This window comes from Candoia aspera, chromosome 1 (assembly GCF_035149785.1).
Source record: "Candoia aspera isolate rCanAsp1 chromosome 1, rCanAsp1.hap2, whole genome shotgun sequence".
Lineage (NCBI taxonomy): Eukaryota > Metazoa > Chordata > Lepidosauria > Squamata > Boidae > Candoia > Candoia aspera.
In genome coordinates, this window is record NC_086153.1 from 51286377 (window position 1) to 51313356 (window position 26980).

Sequence of the window (26980 nt, forward strand, 5' to 3'; positions counted from 1 at the left end):
TCATAAAACCTCTAACCAGTGAGAAACCCATTCATTGTCATGTCCTGCCTTAAGTAGATTTGTCTGCTTTCAACAAATAAATTGGGCTTAATTCAAACTGTAACCACTACCATCTTTGGTGCCAGGTTTACATTCAATAAATGTATGCTGAAAACCTTTTCTATGTATTATACTCTTACCTGACAATTAACACAGGAATTCATTGCTTCTATATACTGTACTTCATATAATGGCTACAATGTCCCAACAAGCATTTGCTTTCGGGATTCCTTTTTAAAGACTGTTATAGCAGTTTCCGCTACATTCTTTAGGTGCAGCTCATCTCAACTCTTCCAACAATTAACAGTGGAAATTCAGTCTGAACTTCTGAAAAGGCAGAACTGAAGTATGCCGTTTGGCTACTAGCAGCTGCTCCCGGCCGCCCTCCCAAAACCCTGCTTTAAAAAACGTTTTAATCAAAGCAGACCAGGCTCAGTCTGACAGTCAATGAATGCAAAATGCAGCCAAAGATCTTCCCCTGCAATGTAATGAGGTGGCTGCCGGCCAAAGGCGGGCAAACTAAAGTGGGGCGGGGGGTGGAGTGATTTCACGCAGGGATCCTTGCTACGAAAGTCACACGAATCCCCCCGTTTCTGTCGGCTTGGAAAATATACGGTACTGTACAGATCAAACTCCACGTGGGTTTCGCGTCGTTTGCGCACGGAAGATCTTCCCCGTCGGAATTCGGCAGCGGGAGGAGCAGCAGCAGCAGCAGCAGCCCGAAAGGGCGGGAGGGGTGGATTTGGGTTCGTGCGCGGCGGGAGGCGGGAGGGCGGCTCAGCAATGAATGAAGGCGCGAGCCTCTCCGCAGAGCCGCGCGGCTGAAGCGCCCCTAGCGTTTTCTCCGCACTGGCTGTGACCGGCTGCTCTGGCGATTCCGCGTCCTTCGCGGGCAGATCAGCGCCAGCCGCGGTCCCGTTCGTGTCGGCTCGAGAAGGAGGAGAACGGGGAGGAGCAGCCGCCGCCGGATGCAGGGAGGGAAAAGCTCCGGCTCCCCTGCGCAGCGCGGCCGGCTACTCACCTGAGCGCGCAGTGGCGGCAGCGGGAGGAGGAGCCGCCGCCGCCGCCGCCGCCGTGATCCCGGCCCAGGGGGCGGCGGCGAGGGCGGCCGACCCAGAAGCCATGGCAGGGACTCCGGGAGCCTAAGAGGGGCCGCCCCCGCCTCGCTAGGAGCTCCAGCGGAGAAGCCGCCCCGCAGAGGCCTGCGAATCCGGAGCGGGAAAGGCAGGCGGAGAGCGTGCCCAGGCCAGCAGGCGGCCGCGGGGCCGGCCCTTCCCAGTCTTGGCCCGGGCCGGCTTTTGCAGCGGCGTCGCAATCGCACGCGCAAGATGTCCACCCGCACGCCGCTGCCCACCGTCAACGAGCGGGACACGGAGAACGTGAGTGCCGCCGGGTTGAGTTTTGGCCGGTCGCCGGCCGGAGGTTCCTTCGCGCGGCCGGTCGGGGGGGGCTCGAGGGGGAAGGGGCGGCTTTGATTTCGTGAGGGTCTGAGGGAAGACCGAGGTGCCTCCGGGTGGCGCCCGGCGCCTCTTTCGTCTCTGGAGAAGGGTCACCCCCTTTTCTCCCCTCCCCCCGTCGGGCAGGCCTTCGCCGGATCTCCCCTTCCGCCCCTGTCCTCGTTCTGCAGCCACGCCTCGGTGGGATGCTTCCTCCCATCCCCTCCCTCGCCACACCCGGGGCCGCCTTCTTTTTCCCGGGCGACTTTCTGTCCTTCCTTCGTGCTGCGAGACTCCGGCTCCCCCTCCTCCCCCCCGCAGTGCAGCCGCTGGGAAATATTTCTGGTGTGTCTAGTTCTACTGCTGGCCTGCCAGTCTCGATTTACGTGGAAGCCTTCCAGATGGTTGGGATAGTCGGTCCTCCATGGCCACGCAGGAGTGGGGGAAGGAGCGGGTAATCTGTGCAGAAGGTAATCTTGCAGGTAAACTTTCTGCTCAGATCGCTCCCTGCCTCTGGTGCTGATTGCCCATTGGAATTGGCATCCATTTTTTCCTGGGATTCTTCTCTCCAGAAGTCATTCTGTGTGTGCTAACCGGGATCTTCTGGGCCAGACACGGATGCTTATGCTGTGACCTCCAAAAGTGGCTGCTCTGTCACTCCATCATCCGTGGCAAGGGATCAGATCATTTTTTACAATTTCCCTGGTCCTTAGTTTTGTTTTTGTCTTGTGCAGCATTCCAATATAGGTCCATCTAAATAATTACTATTGGATGAGCAGCCTTCAGTTAACAGCAACAGAAATAAAAAGGAATGATTAGTTTTCACCGTTATAGGAATGGTACAATAGGGGAAAACAAGAATGAAAAAGTCTTAACACATGCAAGTATTTTTAAATGGTTTTATGGAAATACAGACACACTCAAGGATGCAAGACGTTAGACTTTGGGGTAGCAGAAATATGACTGGAATGCCCATTTCACACTGTGCTTGACTTATGAAGGAAGAGAAGTTGAATACCCAGGTTGTATAAAATCTAACATCATATCTGCACATACTGTTTCTGGTAACATGACAGGATTTATTAGAAGTGAGAGGGAAAAGAGATGCAGTAATGTAGAAATTGAATTGATCCATACTTTTACAGTGTTCATGTGAAATGTGCCATCGTTGTTGATGGTGCTTACTTTTCTAAGCAAACATAAGCTCTGTTCACTCTTTCCTGGAATCACTGTGTAGATGTGCTAGGCACCATTTATCAATTTTGATTTGAATAGTTGCATTTAATGTGAAAGAGTGTGGCAGCAATGGTGGGAAAGAGAGGAAATGCTGACTATAAAAATAGCTTTGCTTTCACTGGCTCAGTGTAATTAAAGAGTTCCTGAGTGTTTTAATCAGAATGTTGGCTAAAGAAATTGTATGGATATACACCATATCATATTGCAGATTTAGTAATCCTGATTTAGTTTGGTTTAGCTAATACTTTCACATGTAAAGTAAAAAAAATGCAGTTTTTAATGCAGTGTAAGGACCCTGTCCTACTCCCATTATAAGGAAGAGAAGTTATGACAGGAAAGATGCATAGTACATTTTTTTTGTAGGTAGAAGCATAAATTTATTGTCACTTAACAGTGGAAAAAAAATACTGGTGAGAGGAATCAATGCTGTGTCTGTTTATAGCATTTCCCCCCCAAAAGTACCATAAAATAGCAAAAATTGGCCTTTTACATGGAGCAGGAACTGTTGTTGCTTACCAACTTGGCTGAGAATATTAAGAGTCTTTCTGATTAATGGCAAGTTTCTTACTTTTGAAAATGTGAGTTGAAAATGGATGCTTCTCTGCATTGAAACTTGATGGCATTGGTTGCAATCAGAAACGGGTGACGGACAGTGATGGACTTTAGAAATGAATAAAATCTCTGAAGTTGCTTCACTGCAGATTGAATAGAGTTAGTGTGTAATTGGATTTGAGTAAGTACAGGACAAGCAAACCGTGAATATGGTTCTCAGTATAAGATCTATTAGGGAAACAGGCATGAACTAGCAACTGTAGAATGTTGAACGTTGAAAAAGATTATTTCATTTCTGTTATAAGTTTGAACTAAGGGTATCTGTTTTTAGCAACCCTAGCATTTGAAGTACACTGTGTACACTTTAAGTCTGCATGTATATTAGAGTTTTACAGTTTATGTAATTTCCTGATTTGTGATCAGGTTGTTCTAAGGAAATACAATCTGAAGTAAGTATCATTGCTATTGTCTCTTCTTCCCCACCATGTATATTTTCCTAGAGTGAGTCAGCAATTGATAAAATAATTGAAATAGGACAAACAGTTGCTTCTAATGTAATTTTGATTTTGATTTTTAGTCTTTTCCCCAGTTGAGTATTCTTATACTCAATTTTTAAAAATTATTATTACACTAGATATTTTCCAGAAAGGTGTTGATATTTTTAAGAATGAACCAAATAGGATTTCATAGAATGGATTTCTCTTTGTCTGCACTCACTGCAGCCTCTACAAAGAAGAATGAAGGATAATGGTTTCTCTAGACACAGTGCTCTTGACTATCAGAAACTCTTCCAGAGGCAAAAATCTGTTTAACTTCAAAAGGAATGTGATTTACAGATAGTGCCAACATTCTAGATTTTCAGGCAACTTGTGATCTGAAAGGTGGAGGAGGAAATATATTTTACAGTGATTAACTTTATTTGACATTTTGTGTCCTGGGTTTTAAAGTTTGAGTTGATTGTTTTGTTTCTTTTATTCCATGTATGGATGACAATCCTTTACTGTTTGGTTGTTCCTGGTATAACAGCTAAAACAAGCAGGGAAATGTTTAATGTTTATGTGAATGTTCTTTAGAATCCTACAGTCAACTTAAAATGTTTTATTTGAGCATTTATTTTCAGAATAGTAGTGCACACAAACTCTGGGGGGAAAGCCAGGTCTTCTGTGTAAGATTTAAACAATAAAAAGATGGCAGGTTTTGTTCAATTGAATGGGGTCACAAAGAGATAGGGGTTGGGAAAAGATATAGGAGAGTAATGTGTAGACATAAAAGAGCACTGCACTATTGCTTTCATATTCTCAAACCGGATAGGGCTAGGATCCATTTTGGGAGACAGTTGAAGGGATTTTAAGGGCCACAGGAGGTGCCTTAAGTATTTGCAAGGTTTAAGACAATTTCCCCTTAAACCCGAATCATGCCCTCTGAAATATAAAAAAGGCCTCAGATTTTTGGTCTCACCCACTTGGGATCTGGGGCCTGCAAAAAGGATACTGATGGGCTGTGCTTTTTATATGCTTGGCATGGGATATAATAATGCTAATATCTGATGTTTACTAATATTAAATGAACTGGTTAATTTTACTTTTGAAAGTTCCACAACTGTTTGTGTGCTTGCTTCTATAGATTGGGCCCACTTTTATATTAGTAGACTTGTGTAGTTGCCACAGGAAGTCAGATGCTACTGATGATGTAGCTCTTTTTTCACTAGTACTACATTCCTCCAAGATTAGAGTAATAAGGATTTCTCAGCTTGTAGTCCATCTCACTTCCTGTGTATGGATGAGAAAGTAGATAGGTCTCAGACTGTTTTGATAATGTAAAAATGAGTCCCAATAAATCTACTTTTCTGGAAATAGATTTTTTTTCCTGGACTTGGAAGAAATAGAGAAATTTGCAGGAGGCTACAGAGATCAAGCCCACCATTACAGGCAAGTTAAGTCAAAGGCTGACTTCCAAGTTTGTTTCAGATAAAGAATGAAGACTGCCTGAAGTCAGACTCAACTCCTAGTGACCGCCTGGCTTCTGCTTAGTTTGCTTGGAAATAGTACATAAGCCATTTGCCATTGTCTTCTTAGGATGTCCTAAACAGTGAATATCTTCTTCATCAGTTATTCCGTAGCCTTGATTTGAGGACTATTACTTTCCTTTAAGAAAACTGAGGTAACTCTGCTATTTTGCATAACAATTGCCCTATTATAGTTTGGAAGTAACAAATGTACCATCTGCTGATAAGGCACAAGAGACGAAGCTGCTGAGTAAGTAAGAATTTGTTAGAAATTCTAAGGTATAGGACCCAGAAATGATAAATGCTTGTCTCACTGATGATGCATTTTGTCAGATAATATACTGTTTATTTCCCGGACTTTCTAGAGGAATAATATAAAGACTAAATTACTCTCAAAATAATCGTCTCATGTTCTGAATCATCAACAGGTACATTGAGGGAAAGGATTGATTGGAAATGGAACATTAAACAAAATGTGTGCATGAGAAGGTTGCTTGAGAAACCCAGTTGGGAAAGGCAATTACACAGTTCTGACCATACTATATTGCAAAGTCTGACACTACTGGATTCATTGGAACAGTCTGAAATGAAGATGATGATGATGATGATGAAATTATTGTAATTTGCACCTGAACAATATATGGTCTTGCAGTGTATGCAGGAATCCATTGCTTCCCAGGTAGCTCTAGTGATCAGGAAGAATATGCAGTATCAAAGATGGACTATTTTTTAAAATGTAAACACAAATTTTTAAGGAGAAATTGATTTTCTTTTTGATGAAAGTTTCTATATAAAGCTTGATGTGGTTTTTTAAAAAATAATTTCCCCAAATGTGGGATATAAAGGATATATAAAATTTACCCAGTCATTTTTTTAAAAAAAGTTTCAGGGCGAGGAGATTGCTTTCCATACTTTGACATTTAACTACTTGTAATATATATTATGTTAACCATCCCACACTATAAAATAACACATTTTTTCCTCCGTAGGCATAATGTACACAGGACAATTCAGGCTGGAAAATAAATCTGAAGGTCTCAGAATGATATTATAAGAGCCAACTGATAAATAAATTAGTTGGAGAAGTAGATAAAGTAAAAGTATTTCCCTTTTGAAGAAAAAAACATGAGTTTAATACTAGAAATAGCTAAAGCATAAAAGGAGAATGAATTGGCTATTTTTATATGTTCAGTAATATTCAGTTGTATTATTTTGTAAATAAATACAGATCAAATTTGAGGCTAGTAGTTCCGGGAAACTGCCCCCATTAAACGGTTTTACTGCTTTCAGCAATGTATAACCTAATTTCTAAACATTCCAGGTTCAAAGTAGAACCACTTTTGCTCATAGACAATGGTCTTTCAATAGAGGGTAGTATTTTATGCCCCCTTCTTGAATATCCAATAGGTGAAATCACTTTGAGAAAAGAATTGGATGACTTATGGCAGTAAAAATACACTGTGCTGTGCTGCAGAGGACTTGTCTTTATTGTATAATTATTCACCCAAGTAAAGCTCTAGATAATTAAGAAAAGCTATTGTTATTAATTGACTAGTGTTATGTACGGATTAAGTGAACTGCGTTCAGATCTATACTCAGCCATGACGTTCCCAAATGACAATGGACAGTTTTTTCCATCTGACCTCTACCTTCCATTCTATTAATAATAATAATCCTATTAATGCCATCCTGAAACTTTTGGAAAGAAGAATATGGAATACAGGAAGCCTAATTGGAATACAAATATTCCAGACAGCAGGCTAGACATGTCATCTTAAAAAGAAAATGCCAGTGTTAAATCCTCACCTGCCAATTGTTATTTCTGCCTTGCAGTTTTAGTTTGAGTGAAAACTAAGCTAAAGCGCTTTGTAGTTGTTATATGTATATGGGTAGTCCTCACTTAATGACCACTCATTCCGCGACCATTCAAAGTTATGATGGCACTGAATGAGGAGACTTACAACCGGTCCTCATATTTGCAGCCATCACAGTGTCCCCGTGGTCACGTGATCACAATTCTGGCACTTGGCAACTGGCTCACAATTACAATGGTTGCAGCATCCTGGAATCATGTGATCTCCATTTGTCACCTTTACTGTCAGCTTCCAACAAGCAAAGTCAATGGGGAAGCTGGCAGGAGGTCACAAATGGCAATCACATGACGTTGTGCTTAACGACCACGTGGGATTCGCTTAATGATGGCAACTGGAACTGCCGCAACTGCCATCTTAAGTCAGTGCGGTCATGTGACATCATGCTTTATGACTGTGTTGCTTAATGATGAAGTTGCAGGGCCCAATTACCATCATTGAGCAAGGAGTACCTGTATGTATCTATTCATAAGTCGGTTCCACTAAGTTCAGTGGAACTTCTAGCTAGGTCTGTATACATTTCTGACCTTGTTGTTGTTTATTCGTTTAGTCACTTCCGACTCTTCGTGACTTCATGGACCAGCCCACGCCAGAGCTTCCTGTCGGTCGTCAACACCCCCAGCTCCCCCAGGGACGAGTCCGTCACCTCTAGAATATCATCCATCCATCTTGCCCTTGGTCGGCCCCTCTTCCTTTTGCCTTCCACTCTCCCTAGCATCAGCATCTTCTCCAGGGTGTCCTGTCTTCTCATTATGTGGCCAAAGTATTTCAGTTTTGCCTTTATTTCTGACCTTAAATGACTTTAAAAAGCATGTGGGTGAAAGGAAAAGTAGCTAAGTGATTAAAAGCATGAACTGGAAATCATCTGACTAGATATGAACTCACTAATTGTGGGTTTACACATTAATTTACAGCAAATCAGTATTCAGTTGTTAGCTTCTTACAGTATTATAAGGAATAATAACCCCAGCATTTCTTACACCGCTCTTATTAATATTGGACACTGAATTAATCTCAAGAAGAGATGTGTGGATTGCTTAAACAAATCTCTCAATCTCCCAGATGTGCAGTTGGAGACAAAGTGTGATAGGACATGGGGAGTTGGGTGGCATGCAAGTTTGATAAATAATAATAATATTATTATTATTTGAACATTCTCTTGCTCTGCTTACTTGGCTGCTAATGGGAATATGATGCTATACTACATATTTTTCCCTACCGTCCACTGTGGAGGAGACATAGCAGCAGTGTGCACAGGATGTGTATGTCTGTGTGTCAAGAGTCAGGATGGTCACAACAGTCTGATCAAAGTCCTGCTTCTTTGTACATGTGTTTGATGTTGATGCATAATGTTGATCGGCCGGCATATAAATTTAATAAATAATAATTATTATTAAGCTGCCACAACCATCATCTTAACTTTTTTGATTCCTCCCCCCCCCCTCGGATGCTACTGATAAGTAGGCAACATTCACGGCTAGCTGTAATTATGAAGTAGAGGGATTGCCAGTGAGTTTCATGCTTCCTGTTCTTCCCTTTTATAAAATTGGGAGGGGGTAGCTTATGAGCAAACTGACTGGAACAGTGAAAAGAAAGGATTATTATTTGGCATTGAAGTTAGTGTAGTTGCATGGTTGTTGCTGTTTTAAAGGTATTAAGCATCTATAATACTGTGCTTTCATGTTCTTTTTAAACATTCTGTTAATGTCAGTAGACACAGTTTGGACATACGTATTTTCCTGTTTGGTTCATTAAATTTAAATGTTAAGCTCTTGAGGGTTGGGGTAGAATATGGTAGAAATAACTTGTTGTTGTTTATAAAATACATCAAATAAATAACATTGTTTTATAACCCTTATGTTAGACTGACTGCATGATGCCTACACAGCCTTTCAGTTCCTTTTCAGAGATCAGTGAAGTGTCAGACTATCTGAATTGGTGAAGTACTGCTGCTGTCTACATGTTGGGAAAGACTGGGTTGGCTTGTTTACCTATCTGATTTTTTTCTGCCTTAAAAATTACTGACTTATCTCTGGTCTATGACAGAAGTGGTCATTCTCAGTTAATAGACTCCAGAATACACTGTTGTATTTCTTAGTTGGAAGTATAGAAGAGTTTATGGCTAGCTTGGCTGAAAATCACAAGAATATGCTTTGTTAACTAGGATTGGCCTGTGTTGATTTCTGCAGTATCATCTGGAGGCAGAAAATTACTTTCTGTGAGGGCAAGCAGAAAGTTTATTGATTGTTTCCATATCTGCCTTAACTGGGTTCTTGGGCTTAGGCAAAGCAATGGCAAAGAATCATCTGCTTTAATGCACTGTTGTGAAAACATATGCATACTGTTAATATTCATGGCCAGACCTGGCTTTGTATGTTCCTTTCTACTCTGACTTCAAGGCCATAGTATAAGGTAGAAAAGTAGTGGAAGAATTCAAATAAATATAGCAGAGGTGAGTTGTCATCATGGTCCTTTTTTAAAAATTGCAAAGTTGTCTACAAACGATGAATATCCAGTACAAATTATAATCTATCAATACAAATGTGCAGAATCAAAATATGGCCTGTTCAGTTTAGGACTAGGTTCACATATTTCAGTGGAGCATGATGTGATAGTTTTGGTTTTAGCTTTGCATTATGAGTGAACCAGGTTACTAAACTATGATGCCTTGGTGCAGTGCATGAATTCAGTACAGTATGTTATTAACAATGATTGCCCACTTAACCATATTACCATGCCACACAACTACATCTTAACGTATTTATTTATGTTGTTATTTCAGTTTTTAACTCCACCCACTCATGAATGACTCTAGTGTTAAAAACAAACAGTACAGTCAGTTAAAAGACAGTAATAAAAATGACCATGGTTTGAAAGTACGAATCATTTCTATTTCTGATGGGACTAAAAATTAACTAGGCCAGTACTGATACATGAAAAACGAAGAAGCTAATTTTGACAATGCATTGATTTTATTACAGCTACTAATTTTGTTTATTACATGAAAGAAAAGTTATGACATTATTAAATGAATTCTTAAATTCTATTGTAATGAATTATGTGGTGAAAGGTGAAATGTCCCCTGTGCAAGCACCAAGTCATGTCTGACCCTTTGGAGGGACACCGCTTTCATGACATTTTCTTGGCAGACTATAGCGGGGTGGTTTGCTATTGCCTTCCCCAGTTGTCACCTTCCCCAGCAAGCTGGGGTACTCATTTTACCAACCTCGGAAGGATGGAAGGCTGAGTCGACCTGAGCCAGCTACCCGAGAATCCAGCTTCCACTGGGATCGAACTCGGGTTGTGGGGAGAGTTTCGGCTGCAATACTGCTGCCTACCACTCTGCACCACACGAGGCTGTATAATGAATTATAGCGTTAAAATATTAGATATTTATGCTTTCTTTAATTGTGCATATTAGGTATTCCTATGTTCTCTGAACACAGTACTGTTCTTCTCTTTTGCTTTTATTTTGAAACACCAGGATCTACCTACTGCTACAAAATTGGTTCTTTTAATGCTTCTGCAGCAAACATAGCCTAAACTATATTATCTGTTACACCTTGATTATTGTCTTGCTACTGATTACTATGTTCCTATTTTCAGTCAATGCTTTTAGCTACAGCAGGTGGTCAGAAACAGGAACTTCAACATACTGTGACTTCTGCGGGGTTAGTAGATGAGCAGCTTTAATAGCTTCTTATTATGCTATCATAGTAAAATATAAAAGGTAGGCTGCTACAGTGACAAGAGAAAGTTTGTGAACCCTTTAGAATTATCCATAATCCTGTAGTACTGTGACCTACAATGTGATCAGAGCTTTATCTAAGTTCTATTAATAGATAAAGAGATTCTGGTTAAACAAACAACATGCAACTGTGTCATGTCTGTATTGAACATATTATCAGGCTATTGATAGCCAACTCAACTGAAAGCAGGATTCTCACTGAATCCTTTTAGTAAGATTTATTGCAAAAGCAAGTGATTGTAATGGTTGCCTATTCTAGAACACCATCAGACTCATGAGCAGATCCCAAAGATATCTGATTTATTAAAGAATAGTATGCAGGATCACAAAGAAAGCTGAGAATGAAAAAAGCACGCCAAATGCAAACTAAAAACCCTCGGTACAAATGAGATCCCTCCCCCCGTAGAATCTTCCCAAGCTCACAATCCCAGGTGCTCCTAACGGTTTCTGATGGTCCACAGGAAAAGTCCTTGAACAGAGCACATAACCCAAACACATTCCATTGAAATGAACATAGATACAGAGCTTGGTACAAGGTTTCACAGCAGCTCCCTCCCAAACAGAAACGCGCGTCAGCACCATGGCATGTGAAACGTTACGAAGAACAGTGCACATTGAAACAGTGAACATGACATGCTGCCCCCCAAAGGAAAGAAAACACTAAGTGGCAGGCTTCAAAGGGTAAGCCAAGTGGAAAGAGTTAACTAAATCAGGAGCATTAACGTGGCAAGCAGGCACCCATTCAGGATGAGGAAAGTGTTTCCAGCGGATCAGATACTGTAGGGTGCCTCGAAGCTTGCGAGAATCAATGACCTCCTTGACTTCAAAGTGCTGTTGGCCGTCAAGCATGATCGGAGCAGGAGGAGGAGGTTGGGGATGCCAGCGGGAAGAGTGATGGACAGGCTTGAGCAGGCTGCAATGGAAAACAGGGTGCAAGCGTTTCAGATTGTGAGGCAGGTCCAACTTAACAGTAACTGGATTGATAAGACCAACAATAAGGAAAGGACCAATGAACTTGGGAGCAAGTTTTTTAGAGGGTTGTGGGGACTTGATGAATTTGGTAGATAGATATACTTGATCCCCAATTTTGAAATCGTGTTGCAAAGAAACTTGAAACTTGTAAGCAGCCTGGGCATCAGCCAAAGCCTGTTGAATCACCAGCCAGGAATCAGCAAGCTTAACAGCCCAGTCAGAGTCAGAACAGGATTGGGGAGGGGGTTGTGGCAGCTCAGGGATGGGAACAAAGTCATGACCAGAAACCACACAAAAAGGGGTTTGCCCGGTACTCTGATGGACAGCATTGTTGTAAGCCACTTCAGCAAAAGGCAGCAAGTCCACCCAATTGTCCTGATGGTAGTTAATGTATGCTCTAAGGAATTGTTCAAGGGCGGAGTTCAAAATCTCAGTAGATCCGTCAGTCTCAGGATGGGACGACGTGGACAGCGCCTGTTTGGTGCCAATCAATTTTAAAAATGATTTCCAAAACTGGGAAGTAAACTGTGTCCCGTGGTCACTGACCATACGAGAGGGGCTACCATGGAGACGGTAGATGTGGATGAGAAATAGGTGGGCCAATTGCGGGGCCAACGGGATGGATGCAAATGGAATGAAATGGGCTTGTTTGGAGAAAAAATCTTTTACAACCCAAATGACAGTTTTCTTCTGACTGGGAGGTAGGTCCACAATAAAATCCATAGAAATCTCATCCCAGGGACGGGATGGGCTGGCCACTGGCTGTAGAAGCCCTTGAGGTTTTCCTCCTTTTCGCTTTGACGTGGCACAAACAGGACAGGAAGCAACATAGTCTTTTACATCATGCCTTAAGGTTGGCCACCAAAATTGACGGCGAACCAAATGCAAGGTTTTGACAAAACCAAAGTGTCCAGCAAGTTTATCATCATGGGAACACTGCAAAACATCAGCTCTTAAAGTTTCAGGCACATAAAGGCGGTGTTCCACCCATGTCAGACTGTTTTCAAAAGAAACATTGTCTCTATTAGCTAGCAACCAAGTGTCAGATTTCAGTGCCTGGAGAAAGTCCTTCTGTAACTGACAGGGAACTTGCACTTTCCGCTTCCCAGACGGGCTGGGGGCGGGGTTGCCTGCGCACGGGTCTGGCTCCAAGTGACGGCAACCAAGCCCAGTTGTGGTTCAGTGAGAACAGTCCCAACTGTATCTGCCACATGGTCAAGGTCCTGAGGTAAACGTGACAAAGCATCGGCCAGAAAGTTTTTCTTTCCCAGAATAAATTTTAACTGGAAGTTAAAGCGACTGAAAAATTGAGCCCAGCGAATTTGTTTAGGACTGAGACGCCGGGGTGTGTGGAGGGCTTCCAAATTCCTGTGATCAGTCCAAACCTCGAAAGGGCATTTAGCGCCTTCCAGGAGGTGATGCCAGGCTTCCAAAGCGGCTTTTACAGCAAACGCCTCTTTTTCCCAAACATGCCACCAGCGTTCAGTTTCAGAAAATTTTCTGGACAAATAAGCGCAGGGTTTCAAGTGACTTTCAGGATCTCTCTGTAACAATATAGCCCCAACTGAGGAGTCAGAAGCATCAACTTGGACCACAAAGGGGTGTTCAGGATTGGGGTGCTGTAAAATAGGCTCAGCAGTGAAGAGGGTTTTTAACTTCTTGAATGCTGCCTGGCATTTAGGCGTCCAATTCAGCACTGCCCCAGGGTTTTTTACTTTGCGTGTCTCCCCCAAACCCTTGGTACGGAGTAAATCAGTAGGGGGCAAAGCAATCTCAGCGAACCCCTGGATAAATTGGCGATAGTAATTACTGAACCGTAGGAAACTTTGCAATTGCCTCCGGGTGCGGGGATGTTCCCAACTTAAAATCGCCTGAATTTTTGCAGGGTCCATTTCAATGCCCTTGTCAGATACCCTATAGCCTAGATAGTCAAGTTGGGTCTTGTGAGACTCACATTTGGAAAGCTTGGCATAAAGCTTGGCATCTCTAAGCTTACTTGACACCTGTTTGAGAAGGCGTTCGTGTTCCTCCTCGGTTTCAGTGTAAATGAGAACATTATCTAAATAAACCAGGACCCCTTTAAACAAATGATCATGTAATACTTCATTAATCAATTGCATGAAGACTCCGGGTGCCCCTGCCAACCCAAAAGGGAGGACTTCGTACTGAAATGAACCCAGTGGACAATTAAAAGCGGTTTTCCACTCATCTCCAGCTCGTATGCGGATGCGGAAATAGGCTTCATGAAGATCGAGCTTGGAGAAAATCTTGCCCTTAGACAAGTGAGCTAACATGTCCTTCATGAGCGGCAGAGGGTATTTGTTGCAAACTGAGATGGAATTTAACCCCTGATAGTCCGTACAGAGTTGAAGCGTGCCATCTTTCTTTTCCCAGAAGAGCACAGGTGCCCCAACTGGGGAATTTGCAGGTTCAATAAACCCCCTTGACAGATTTTTGTCAATAAAGTCCCGTAATGCCTCAAGTTCCTTCTGAGTCATTGGATAAATTTTTGGCTTGGGCAATTGAGCGTTGGGAACCAACTCTGTTGCACAATCAGTTTTCCAATGGGGGGGGTAGCTGATCTGCTTCCATTTCCCCAAAGACATCTGCAAAGTCTTGGTATTGATCGGGCAAGCCTTCTAAACATGCCAAACTAGTGCGCGGCGTGGCCATTGCAGCCCTTCCAACCCCCGCACTTGAAGCTCTCTCCGTGGTAGGGGCTTGGTAAAACCCATCCTTAAAAGTCAGAGTTCTGTGTTCCCAATTTATATGTGGGCTTTGATAGATCAACCAGGGAATCCCCAGAATTACCAAGCGGCTGCCAACAGGTGCCACTACAAATTTTAAAGTCTCACGGTGGCTGCCCATTTGCATTGCGACAGTTCCAGTGAAATGGGTTGCTGCCCCGCCCCCCCGCCATTGAACCATCCAACTGTGTGAAGATCAAAGGCTGCTGGAGGGGGAAGCTAGGCAGGTCCAAAGCAGCAACCAGATCAGGGTGAATCAGACACCTGGAACACCCAGAGTCAACTAAAGCCTCTGTAGTCTTTGTGCGGGAGCCCAATTTCACTTTTACTGCTAAAGTGGGACAGCACTCACCATAGCATCCTCGCACCCATCCTCCTCCACCTGCCCGCAGGCGCTCTTCATGGCAGGTGGCTGGCATTTCCCGCCGGCTCCTTAGAGTCATCTTCAGCCTCTCCCGAGAAGTAGAATACTTCCTCAGCATCGGCTGCCCCCTTGGCTGCTGTCATCCGCCGCGAGGGGGGTGGCGATTTGGCCGGCAGCTTGCCTGCTCGATCTCCAGCCTTGGCTTTTGGGCAATCAGCTGCTTGATGCCCTTCCTTTCCGCATCGTAGACACTGACCCCTCTCATACCGCCGATCTCTCTCCTCTTCCCAGGCTCTGTAGCCTGGCCAGGTAGCAGTTGCAGCACTTCGGGGTCCCCTCATGGTGGCTGGTTGTTTTTCAGGTCGTTTGGTTTGCATGAAGGTATGCTGGGTGTGCTCAGCCTTGCCGGCCAGACAGATCCATTCATATAATGTCTCTGGGTTGTCTCTACACAACGCCCACTGCAGGACGTCCCGGTTGAGTCCCTCTTTAAACCGTTCTATTAAGGTTGACTGAGACCAGTTGGGGATTTTCCCAGCTAAAGCCTTAAACTCCAGGGTGTAATCAGCTACAGACAGTTGGCCCTGGGTAAGATCCTTCAGTGCCTTTTTAGCTCTTGCCTTGGCTAGAGGATCCTCAAAATGCAGCTTTAACGCCCACATGAAGTCCTCAAAATACTCAAGCTCAGGGGAGTCAGCCTCACTTAATTGAACATACCAGTCAGCCGCTCGTCCCTTCAACTTGGTGGCAATGGCAGTTATTTTAGCCTCTTCGGAAGGGAAGTATGCTCCAAACTGCCTCATGTAACTTTTAGCATTAGTGAGAAAGAAAGATAACTTGGTTGGATCCCCATCAAACTTGACAGAAAAGTTTTTCACCCCCACTCCTGTTGGAGCTGAATCAGCGGCTGCTTGAGTGGTTGGGCCCCAGGTTACAGTAATTCTCCCCCCTCGGGGTGGGGACACTGGTGGTCGAGCCCTGTGTGGTGGAGATTCATCCTGGCGCCGTCTCCGGCCCCGCTCCACCGGCGGTCTGGGTGGGGGGATGGAGGATGATTGTGTGGAGCTGGAATCTCCTTCATGCCTCGGCTGCCCCACCCCCATGATAGAGACAGGTTTCTTAGTATGTACTCCATCGATTCTATTTTGGCCTCCACCACTCTTAGCCTTTCAGGGGTTTGAGATTCCTCCCTCCCTCGCATGTTAGGCTGTCTCCCTGTTGATACCGTGGTAGATTCTACGTTTGGGGTCAGCGGAAACCGATACTTCCGGGACGCCTGGGATGTCCCTGGCTGGGGTTCTCCCATTTCATCCCAGGTGATCAACTGTGCGGGCGATTCGCTGGGTGCCGGTTGCTCTGGTTCTCTCCCATCATCAGATTCCTCCACCCCAGGGCTGGAACTCGAATCCTGCCGGAAACCTGAAGGTTCTGGGGTGAGGCTCAGTTCTCCGCTCTTGACCGTTGACTCAGGCATCAAGCCAGTCAGTTCCTCAAGTCTCCCAGTCGTGAGCTTGGACTCGGCCATCGTTACCTATTTTCCCTCACAAGAAACTAATCTTGGTAGGAACTAACGGTACAACTTTGGTCATTCTCAGCTTTATGTAATGGTTGCCTATTCTAGAACACCATCAGACTCATGAGCAGGATCCCAAAGATATCTGATTTATTAAAGAATAGTATGCAGGATCACAAAGAAAGCTGAGAATGAAAAAAGCACGCCAAATGCAAACTAAAAACCCTTGGTGTAAATGAGATCCCTCCCCCCGTAGAATCTTCCCAAGCTCACAATCCCAGGTGCTCCTAACGGCTTCTGATGGTCTGCGGGAAAAGTCCTTGAACAGAGCACATAACCCAAACACATTCCATTGTAATGAACATAGATACAGAGCTTGGTACAAGGTTTCACAGCAGCTCCCTCCCAAACAGAAACGCGCGTCAGCACCATGGCATGTGAAACGTTACGATGTACAGTGCACATTGAAACAGTGAACACGACAGTGATAAGGTTCCAGATATCTCAACAGCTGGATTACTTTCACCTTAAAACCCAAATTATTTTTCAGTTTATTGGGAGAGAGGCTTTCTCAATGTTTTTCTAGTGCCCTTCTTGAGAACTAATGAGATGGCTGCTCTCTTCTCAAATAATTGAATATATAGGTTGTTGTTTTCAAAATCATCTCCTGAATTTTCTCAGGCTCTGAACAAACCACTACACACATTGATCAATGTTCACTGTCTTTGCTGGAAAAGGCATGTCTGATGCCTTGATCTTTACAACACAGGCATGTGGAAGTAAATCATACCCAAGTCAAAAGAGATTGCTAGAGACTCTAGAAGAAGGGTTGTTGATGCTCATGAGGCTGAAAGGGGCTATAAAACTATTGCCAAAGACTTTGGCTTCCATCAATCCACAGTCAGGCTTCTGTATACATGAAGAAAACTTAACATCATGTTACTGTTTCCAGTGAGGTTGTCCAACAAAAATTATTCTTGTAGCAAGGTATACAAGAGTTTGGGAGATTGGAAAGGATCTGCTAGCTACTTTTGCATTGTCTATATCAGGGTTCGTGAGTCCACTGTATCAGAAACACAGAGTAAGAGTATGCATCAAGGATATCAAGGGGGAAACAATTAGTCCACATTCCAGTTTGCCAAAGATTATATGGATGATCCATCAAGCTAGTGGAGCAATGGTCTGCCCCAGTTGAGTTGAAAGTGAATTTTTTTGGCATTAATGAGAAATGTCATTATAGTGAATGGGCAAGCAAGCTCCCACTCCAAATTCATTGCCAGCCAGATGTGAGTGAGTTTCACCATGCATTCACACATATATGGAATGGAATTTACACCTGCATAAGGAACAGTTTCACGCCCTGGGTCACATAAATCACCAAAACCCTACTTTTATTCTAGAAAGAAAAACAGTGTGTTGTCTTTTTAAAACAAGCAGAAGTTGGGAATCAAGACTGAGAAGAGAAATGTATTTTCCATCTCCCCAACACCCTCAGAATTAACTGACTGGAATCCTCAGGAATCAGAAGGGCAGTCCAGGAAGAATTGAGACAGCAGGAAATCTGTTTCAGGAAAAAATGTCTGTTCTTGAAATAATAAGTAAAAACTTTCAGCTAGGTATATTGTGTAAGATTACTTTTAATTTGATTGTGTGCTTTTGAGTTTAATTTACTGTCTTCATACAAACACAGCCCTTGTGTGTTTTGTTCAGATTAGCACCTCTTCACATCAGAGTTGCTTCTATATTAGTAGCATCTTGTGATCTGCTCAGAGCCTTATCCTATCTTGCATATTTTTCTTTTGGAGCTTCTTTTCAGATGCTGTTTGTGTTTTGAACAGCTCTGTATTTTTATCTCCATTGCCGTTGAACCCTGTGTTTCGTGGTTGGAATTAGGTTATTTTGTTGGAATGCAGTGTTTTATTTTCTCTAAATATGAGAAACCTCCTTTCCCAGTTTGAGACCTCAGCTTTTTACCCCATGGACTCAGTTATGTTTAGAGAAAATAAAACACTACATAGGGTTGGGGGTATCACAACTGGGGCTACTTTGTAGCCTAAGGACCTGGACAGGTCACAGTCGCTGAGGAAATGATGGATTTTGGATTGTACCAGCAAATTCTATAGGACAACGTTAAGGTATCTGTCTGTGACTTGAACATTAAATGAGCAAACATTATTATGCAGCATAACAGTGACCCTAAACAGACAGGTAGATATACAGCAGAAGAAAGAAGAAAATCCATGCTTTATAGTCAAAGCTCTGACCTTAACCCATTTGGAATGTTTGTATGACGTGAAGCAAGCAATTAACGTAAGAATATCAGTGAGTTGAAGCAATTCTATAAAGAGAAATCAGCCAAAATGCTTCCGAGCCAGTGTGTTGGATTCATCAACAGGTACAGGAAATATCATTGTTGCTAAAGGAGGTGCCACTAGTTACCAAATAAGCTTTGCATACTTTTCACAAGAAAGACAATGAATGTTGGCTCGGTGTGTTCAATAAGGCATGATGCAGTACCGTACATTGTTTTGCGTGGTGCTTGTTTAAACAGAATACCTGTATTAATAGGATTTGAAGCTCTGATCACATCATAGGTCACAGAACTGCAGGATTACAGACAGTATTAAAGGGTTCATAAACTTTCACCACTATACCTGCATATTCTGCAGTCCATGGAATATTTTATTATAGTCAGTTAAGGGGCTATACTTGGCAGGATCAAACTGATCGTTTTACTTGAGTGGCAGCAGGTCTCCTTGCTTTTTTTCTAATGTTATATTTGTACCTACTGTATCTCCATCCCAAATAACAATTGGAAGGATTTGTCTGTGATCCTGTTATTGGATCATGGACTACTCTAGTAGAACTTGCCAATGTAGAACCATATGTTCTGCCCTACAATTCGCATTATATTAATCCTGCATGACTTTTGACCAAACTGTTGAGACATTTTGAGAGATGTAGTTCGCCAAATTCATTGAGCTCTATATTGAGCATGACTAAGTTGTGTTCTTTCTTTGATGTCATAATAAAGAGTCACACATCACATAATGCATTTTAAAAAGCTAGGTACTAAGATTCCTTTTTTAAAGAACGTTGGAGTTGTATGCATTACCAAAAATGTAGCAGTGACATAAATTAGTTAATAGATTTCATTCTGTGTGATTAAAATCCCAACTTTCTCAGAGTTTACAAAATATTTTATTTATAAAACGTAGCAAGCTTTAAAAAATGTCTAGGCATAAACCCGTAATAAACTGCTGGTTTAAATTTTTGTTTTCTTATGAAAATAGATGATACTATTTCTTTTGATTGTAGAGTAGCAGCACATAGTTATGGAACAGGTTTATGTTACAAATGAATACTATTTTCCTGCTTTCAAATGCTCCTTTTCTGTTACAGATCTATAGAATAATAGGTCTTACATATCTTCGCTTTTTTCAATATAGCTATCATGAGCAGGTGACTAAAAGCCCTCTGTGGACTAAACTGCAGACCTAATAAGCCCTGCTTTTGTGTTTTGAAGTCAGTCAGTGGCATTCTTGGGATTACTGGAAAGAATAAGAACCCATTTGATCTATTATTATTATTATTATTATTATTATTATTATTATTATTATTATTATTATTATTTGAACATGCATGCTGCCCAACTCTCAATGACTCTGGGTGGCTACTTGTATACTTGTCCTTGGAATTTCTCCAAACTTGTGGTCCAACTCATAAGTTAAGTGCATATTAGGTTTAAACAAACTTCCACAAAAGAAGTGCAAAGGCCTGCATCTCTTCTACCATAGTTTGTTAAAAAATAATATGCTAACAGTTGTAGTTGCTGAGAATAAGGCTGCAGATTTCATAAACTGACATATAATAGATTAATAATAATAATGCTTATGCAAATTGGGGCTACCATGGCTACTGTTACAGCCAACTTGAGCCCTCCAGATGTACAAGTCCCCAACTCCTGGAATTCTCCAGTGTCAGGCATCACATCAGACACAGCAATAACTCATAGCTCTCTGGACACTTAACACCCTATTCTGCACTTGCTGGACTTGGGAGAAGATTCTCAGACACAGCTTAGTAGATTAGAATCTTTATTACAGGCAAGAATGAAGGCTTTAACTTCAAACAGCTGATTGCCTGCTGCAGAACAAAGAATTTACAGCATTTTCTGACATGGGAAACACTGCTTCCCAACTTCATCCCTTTATCCAGAATTCTGGCTGAGTTGCTTGGCAAGATGGGTGGTGAAGAAATGTGAGAAATAAATAAATAAATAGTTGCAGTCATTAACGTAGCTGGAAGCATTGGATCAGGGAAAGCTAGTCATAGAAGAGATTGTTGCACAGAACTTTGTAATACTGTACAATAGTAGTATTGTGCTAGTAATATGTCATATTTTTTTCTGTGCTGCATCTCCAGTGTGAAAACATCATAAATCTACAAAAACTGCTTTTTGAGTGTAAATCTTGGTTCCTGTCTTGCATGACAGTATGGGCTTTCAGGACTTCCTGGTTTGGATGGTTCCTTAGTTCATTTGACAGGAACTTTCAGTTTTCCTTCTGGGAAAGTAGCTTTTCTGTGGTAAGACTGAACTCTTATTTATAACATTTGCAATTAGAGTAGTGCTAATATCTGTATACTTTGGTGTCCAGTGTTTATAGTTCAACACATATGTCTGCTCATGTGTATGACTATGAGTTTTAGTGAGCCTTCATACTTCAATTTCTAAAAGCTTTTTTTTTTTTTAGATAATTTGCTTTTATCTTGAACTCTGGGACATTTTTATTTCAATAATGGCTAAATAGTGTTGATGATATGCTGTATATACCAAATCAACTGGTGTAAGATGCATTGTGTCTTTATGTACTACAGGTGGTTCTTGCTTATCGACCATTCATTCAGTGACCGTTCAAACTTACAATGGTGCTGAATGAGTGGTACTTACAACCAGTCCTCACACTTAACAACAGTCACAGCATCCCCTCAGTCACATGATCGCAATCCATGTGCTTGGTGCCTGGCTCACAATTATGATGTCACAGTGTCCCATGATCACATGATCACCATTTGCATCTGTCTGTCTGTCTTTCAATTTATACGCCGCCCATCTCACTACGGAAGTGACTTCTTTGCTAGCTTCCAACAAGAGAGTCAATGGGGAAGCTGGCAGGAGGTCGCAGATGGAAACCATGTGACATCCTTGCTTAATGACCCATAGTGATTTGCTTAACGATGGCAATTTATGTAATTTCAGATGGCTAACTTATTAAGGTTTTTACTGTAAATTACTGATTTGTAAAAAGATGCTGAGTTTCAAATAAAAGATTCCTACGTTGTTTTCCCATGGTCTTAAAACAAATTAAGAAAATTCTGTAGAGCAAGCAGTGTTTTGTTTCTTCAGCGTTGCATAGTCACAGTACAAACTTGGAATCTCATGTAAAAGAAAAAGGAACAGAATAAAATCCCATACTTTCTAATACAAACAAATTAATGGAAATTTGAAACAATTTTTGGAAATACAATATTCCAAAGAGGGTTGTCATAAGAGGGAAAGATTCTAAGATGGTGACTGAGAGCAGATGCAAGCCTTTGCTCTGGGGGAGATGCTTATTTTTTCTGCATTTCTGACCCCCCTCCCACCTCCCAGCCCCACTGGTTAATCGTGGGGTTTTGGAGAGGATTCAAGGGGGCCCGCCCTGGTACCTCATGGGCCGGGGGTTGTGTGCAGCCTCCAGAATGGAGTGGAATGGAGCAGCGGAGTGCAGCGAGCTTGGTTGGGCCCTTGGCGGGCGGCAAGCCCCAGGGAATGGATGGCAGACCAGTGGTGTGGTAGCAGCAGCGGTGGCAGACAGGACTGGCACCAGGCCGGGCCAGCAGCCCGGCAGCGGACCAGGCTGGCAGCCCAGCAGTGGACCAGCTGACAGTGCAACAGCCTCCGGAGGAACTCGGCCACATGGGGAGCCTTGGTGTGTGACCTGGGGTAGCATCAGTTTGTGGGCCTGGATTTTTTGGGGGCTATCTCTTGACCCCTTTTTGGCCAGTGACGTGAACTCTGGTGGTGCAGAGCTTGGCGAGCCTTGATGTGGGGTTTCGGGCCGCGACAGATGTTTGGAGGCGCAGCAAACCGGCAGCGTGGTGGATCAGTGGACTGGCCTAGGGGGATTAGGCTATCGATACTACAGGCCTGGGGGATGGAATTGGCCCCCAGTAAAGCAGACTGACTGTTGGCCTCGGTGTAGCAGACCTTGCTGGTGAGGAGTTTGGGAATAAGAACCTGCCCATCCCCTCCCAACCGCCTCGAGACGGCAGGAAGCTGTTAGGGCCTCTCCAGAGTGAGTGAAAGACACTTCCCCAGAGTGAGAGACGATGGGGGGGGGAGTCTGGGAGTGGGTGATTGTATAAAAGAGCACCCACCTCCTGAGTGAGAGACGGGGTGGGTGAGAATGAATGAGTACCCCCCTCCCAGTTGAGCAGTAAGAGAGTTGGAGGGGGGCATAGTGAATGGGCTGGTGATGGTTGGGCTCTGACATCGCCGAGAGCAAGAGCTGGTACGCTGGAGGGCGTACCATTGCCCTGTTGACTGTGAGTAAAGATGTATGAATGGATGGAGGGAGCCCAATTCGAGCCAGAGACTCCAGAGGTCCAAGAGTGGGGGCTAATGGATTAGGAATCACTGGGGGCTGTAGGGCGGGGCACATTAGTGAGGTGGTGACAGGTAGGGAATGTTATGGCGGGAGCCGGAGGGCAGGCCATCTTTGGGGAAGATGACCCCGGTGTTTGTTACTGGTGGCGTGTTCTGACCCTCTGTGCTCAGACCCAGGCCCTGGTCAGCAGATCCATAGGGGCCCTGGTCTCCAGCTGTTGCTTTTCAACACTAGGTCAGTTAATAACAAAGCCCCCCCCCCCATACGTGATTTGATCCCTGAGGAGGGGGCAGACTGGCATGTATTACCGAGACCTGGCTGGGCCCCAAAGGGGAGGTGCCCCTTTTGGAAATGTGCCTGGTGGGGTTTACAGTATGGCACTAGCCAAGATCGCAGGGCAGGGGAGGAGGGGTGGCAGTTGTCATCCGGGAGTCTGGTGGCCTTCAGGGGCGCTGCTCCACATGTGGCCGGTTCTGAGACCCTGTTCTTCAAGTTGGGTTCCCAAGAATAGTTGGGAGTGTTGCTACTGTACCAGCCTCCCTGCTACGTAGCAACCTCCCTGCCTGAGCTGCTTGATGCCATCTTGTGGCTGGCGGTGGAGTTCCCTAGGCTTATGGTTCTGGGGGATTTCAACCTGCCATCCCTGGGGAGGTCCTCGGAGGTGGCTCAGGAGTTCATGGCTACCATGGCAGCCATGGGCCTGTCCCAGATAGTTCAGGATCCGACTCGAGACAGTGGCTTCAACCCAGACTTGGTTTTCTTGTCAGAGCAGTGGCAATGTGATCTGAAGGGAAAGTTACAGCTGTCCCTATTGTGATGGTCAGATCACGCCCTGATGGCCCTGAGATTCTCTTATGCCACCCTCCTCTGCAGGGAGGCAGGACCCATTGATTGGTCCACCCCTGGTGACTGATGGACCCAGTAGGGTTTCAGAGGGAACTGGGGGTTATACCCGAGGATCTCCTGCACGGTCCAGCAGAGGCCCTAACCTGGAATAGGGAGGTGGCTGGGGCCTTGGGCAGGATCACGCCTGTGCAGCCTCTCTTGTCCCATTGAACCTGGCACTCCCCGTGGTTTACAGAGGAGTTGAGGGTTCTGAAAAGGGTTAAGAGATGCCTAGAGTGCTGCTGGAGGAAGACAAAGACCGAATTTGACTGAACACAGGTTAGAGCCACTATTAAGGCTTACCTTGTGACGATAAAAGCGGCGAAGCATCAGTACTTCTCCCTCATTGGGTCCGCAGAATGCTGCCCGACGGCCCTGTTTAAGATCACTCAATCCCTTCTGGGGAAGGTGACCCACCAACAGGGCCATGCAGAGGAATTTGCTGAGCAACTGCAAGACAAAATCGCTCGGATCTGCTCCAAGTTAGACTCCAGGTGTGAGTCATGGTTTGGAGAGGTACCAGGGGAACGTGCTTTCCCAGTTATCTGGGAACAGTTTGATCCTGTTGTACATGAGGAAGTGGATAGGATCCTACAGACAGTAAATGCCACCCCATGTTATTTAGACCCATGCCTCTCTGGCTGGTAAAAGCAGCCCAGGAGGTGACATGTGGTTAGGTCCAGGTGATGGTTAATACATCTTTGGGGGAGGGAGTGTTTCTGGCTGCCTTTAAAGAGGCGTTGGGACACCCGCTCCTCAAGAAGCCATCACTGGACCCTACTGTTCTGGACAATTTTCGTCCAGTCTCCCACCTCCCCTTTTTGGGGAAAGTGGTTGAGAGAGTGGTGGCTTTGCAGCTCCATAGAGTCCTGGAGGAAACAGATTATCTAGATCCCTTTCAGTCAAGTTTCAGGCCTAGTTATGGGACAGAAATGGCATTGGTCACACTTATGGATGATCTATGGCGGGAGTGGGATGGTGGCAGTGCATCTATCCTCACTCTTGATCTCTCAGTGGCTTTCGATATCATCAACCATGGTTTCCTTTTGGGGCAGCTCAGGGAGTTGGGGGTGGGCGGCATGGTTTTACACTGGTTCATCTCCTTCCTCCAGGGCCGATCCCAATCGGTGGTGATAGGGAGCGAGAGGTCCGACCCTTGGCCCCTTCTTTGTGGGGTGCCACAGGGTTCAGTACTGTCTCCGCTCCTTTTCAACATCTACGTGAAACCACTGGGTGAGATCATCTGTCACCACGGGATGAGGTATCATCAATGTGCTGATGATACTTAATTGTATATCTCCATCCCCGGTAAGGTAAGTGATGCTGTGACTGCCCTCTCGCGGTGTCTGGGGGCTGTAGGGGTCTGGATGGGGAACAACGGGCTTCAACTGAACCCTGGTAAGATGGAGTGGCTGTGGGTTAATGGTTCTTCCGTATCTGGGACATTGTCATCTTTGGTTCTGGATGAGGTTCCACTGCCACAGACAGACCCGGTGCGCAGTCTGGGGGTCCTCCTGGACTCATGGCTCCTGCTCAAAGAGCAGGTGGCAGCCATGGCCAGGAGAGTCTTTGTGCAGCTATGTGTGGTGCACCAGTTACGCCCCTTCCTGGATCGGGAGGCCTTTTGAACAGTCACTCATGCCCCTGTTATCTCTCATATAGACTGTTGCAATGCACTCTACATGGGTCTATGCTTGAAAAATATCCAGAAGCTTCAGCTGGTCTAGAATGCAGCCACGCGGGCGGTTTTTGCTGCCCCTAGAAGGGCACATGTAACACCGCTGCTGCAACACCGCTGCTGTGCAAGCTGCATTGGGTACCAGTTTGCTTCCGGGTCCAATTCAAGGTGTTGATTATCACCTTTAAAGCCCTACATGGCATGGGGCCGGGCTACCTGAGGGACCGTCTCTTCCCCATTACAGCAGCGCGTCCCACCCAATCATGTAGAGAGGGCATGCTGCGGACCCCGCCAGTAAGAGAATTCTGTTTGGCGGGGTCCAGGAAGCAGGCCTTCTCTGCAGTAGTTCCCATCCTGTGGAGCATGCTGGCCCCATTGCTCCTGGCCTTCCGGCGGAGTCTGGAAACCTGGCTCTGCCACCTTGCTTGGGGTGGAATGGGGAATAGATCTACGTGGGGATGACTGCTATCTTAGACCACAGTCCACATATGGACTGCATCAGATTCTTCTGCCACTTGGACTTTTTTACTTTTTTACCCTTATTTATATTTATTTATTAGAGTAATTTTATATTTGTATGTTCTATTTATAATGTATGGTTGTTGTTTTAATCGATTATTGTAAACTGCCCAGAGTCCCTCGATGGGAGGAGATGGGCAGGGGATAAATAAATAAATAAGTAAATATTAAGCGTACATAAAATTAAAAAATTCTCACAGATTATCCACAGAGTAAACTCTTACTGCTCTTTTAATATGCTAAGTGGCTCTGATCACAGACACCCCAATACATTGCATTGTAGAAGAACATTTGGATTGCCCTGTTACTTTTTATTTTAAGTGTTGTAATTTAATGCAGAGAAAGTGCAAAAGCTGGTTTGCAGCTAAACCTCAAAAAAACCAAGATTATGGCAACCAGCTTGATTGATAACTGGCAAATAGAGGGAGAAAATGTAGAAGCAGTGAAAGACTTTGTATTCCTAGGTGCAAAGATTACTGCAGATGCTGACTGCAGTCAGGAAATCAGAAGACGCTTAATCCTTGGGAGAAGAGCAATGACAAATCTCGATGAAATAGTTAAGAGCAGAGACATCACACTGACAACAAAGGCCCGCATAGTTAAAGCAATGGTGTTCCCTGTAGTAACATATGGCTGCGAGAGCTGGACCATAAGGAAGGCTGAGCGAAGGAAGATCGATGCTTTTGAACTGTGGTGTTGGAGGAAAATTCTGAGAGTGCCTTGGACTGCAAGAAGATCCAACCAGTCCATCCTCCAGGAAATAAA

The 26980-nt window shown here is 44.2% G+C and overlaps 1 protein-coding gene across 4 annotated transcripts in view; it reads left to right on the forward strand.

Annotated features, from left to right (window-relative positions):
• The first annotated feature begins 954 nt into the window (after positions 1 to 954).
• Positions 955 to 26980, forward strand: part of MARK1 (microtubule affinity regulating kinase 1) — an 81226-nt gene continuing 55200 nt past the window's right edge. For 2 of the 4 annotated variants that reach the window (XM_063303821.1, XM_063303854.1), the window contains exon 1: positions 962 to 1418. In XM_063303821.1, the coding sequence (XP_063159891.1) occupies positions 1368 to 1418 (51 nt within the window). In that variant the 5' untranslated portion in view covers positions 962 to 1367. Of the gene's footprint in view, positions 1419 to 26980 lie in introns of all 4 variants that reach the window. The other 2 variants (XM_063303836.1, XM_063303827.1) reach the window with 2 other exon arrangements.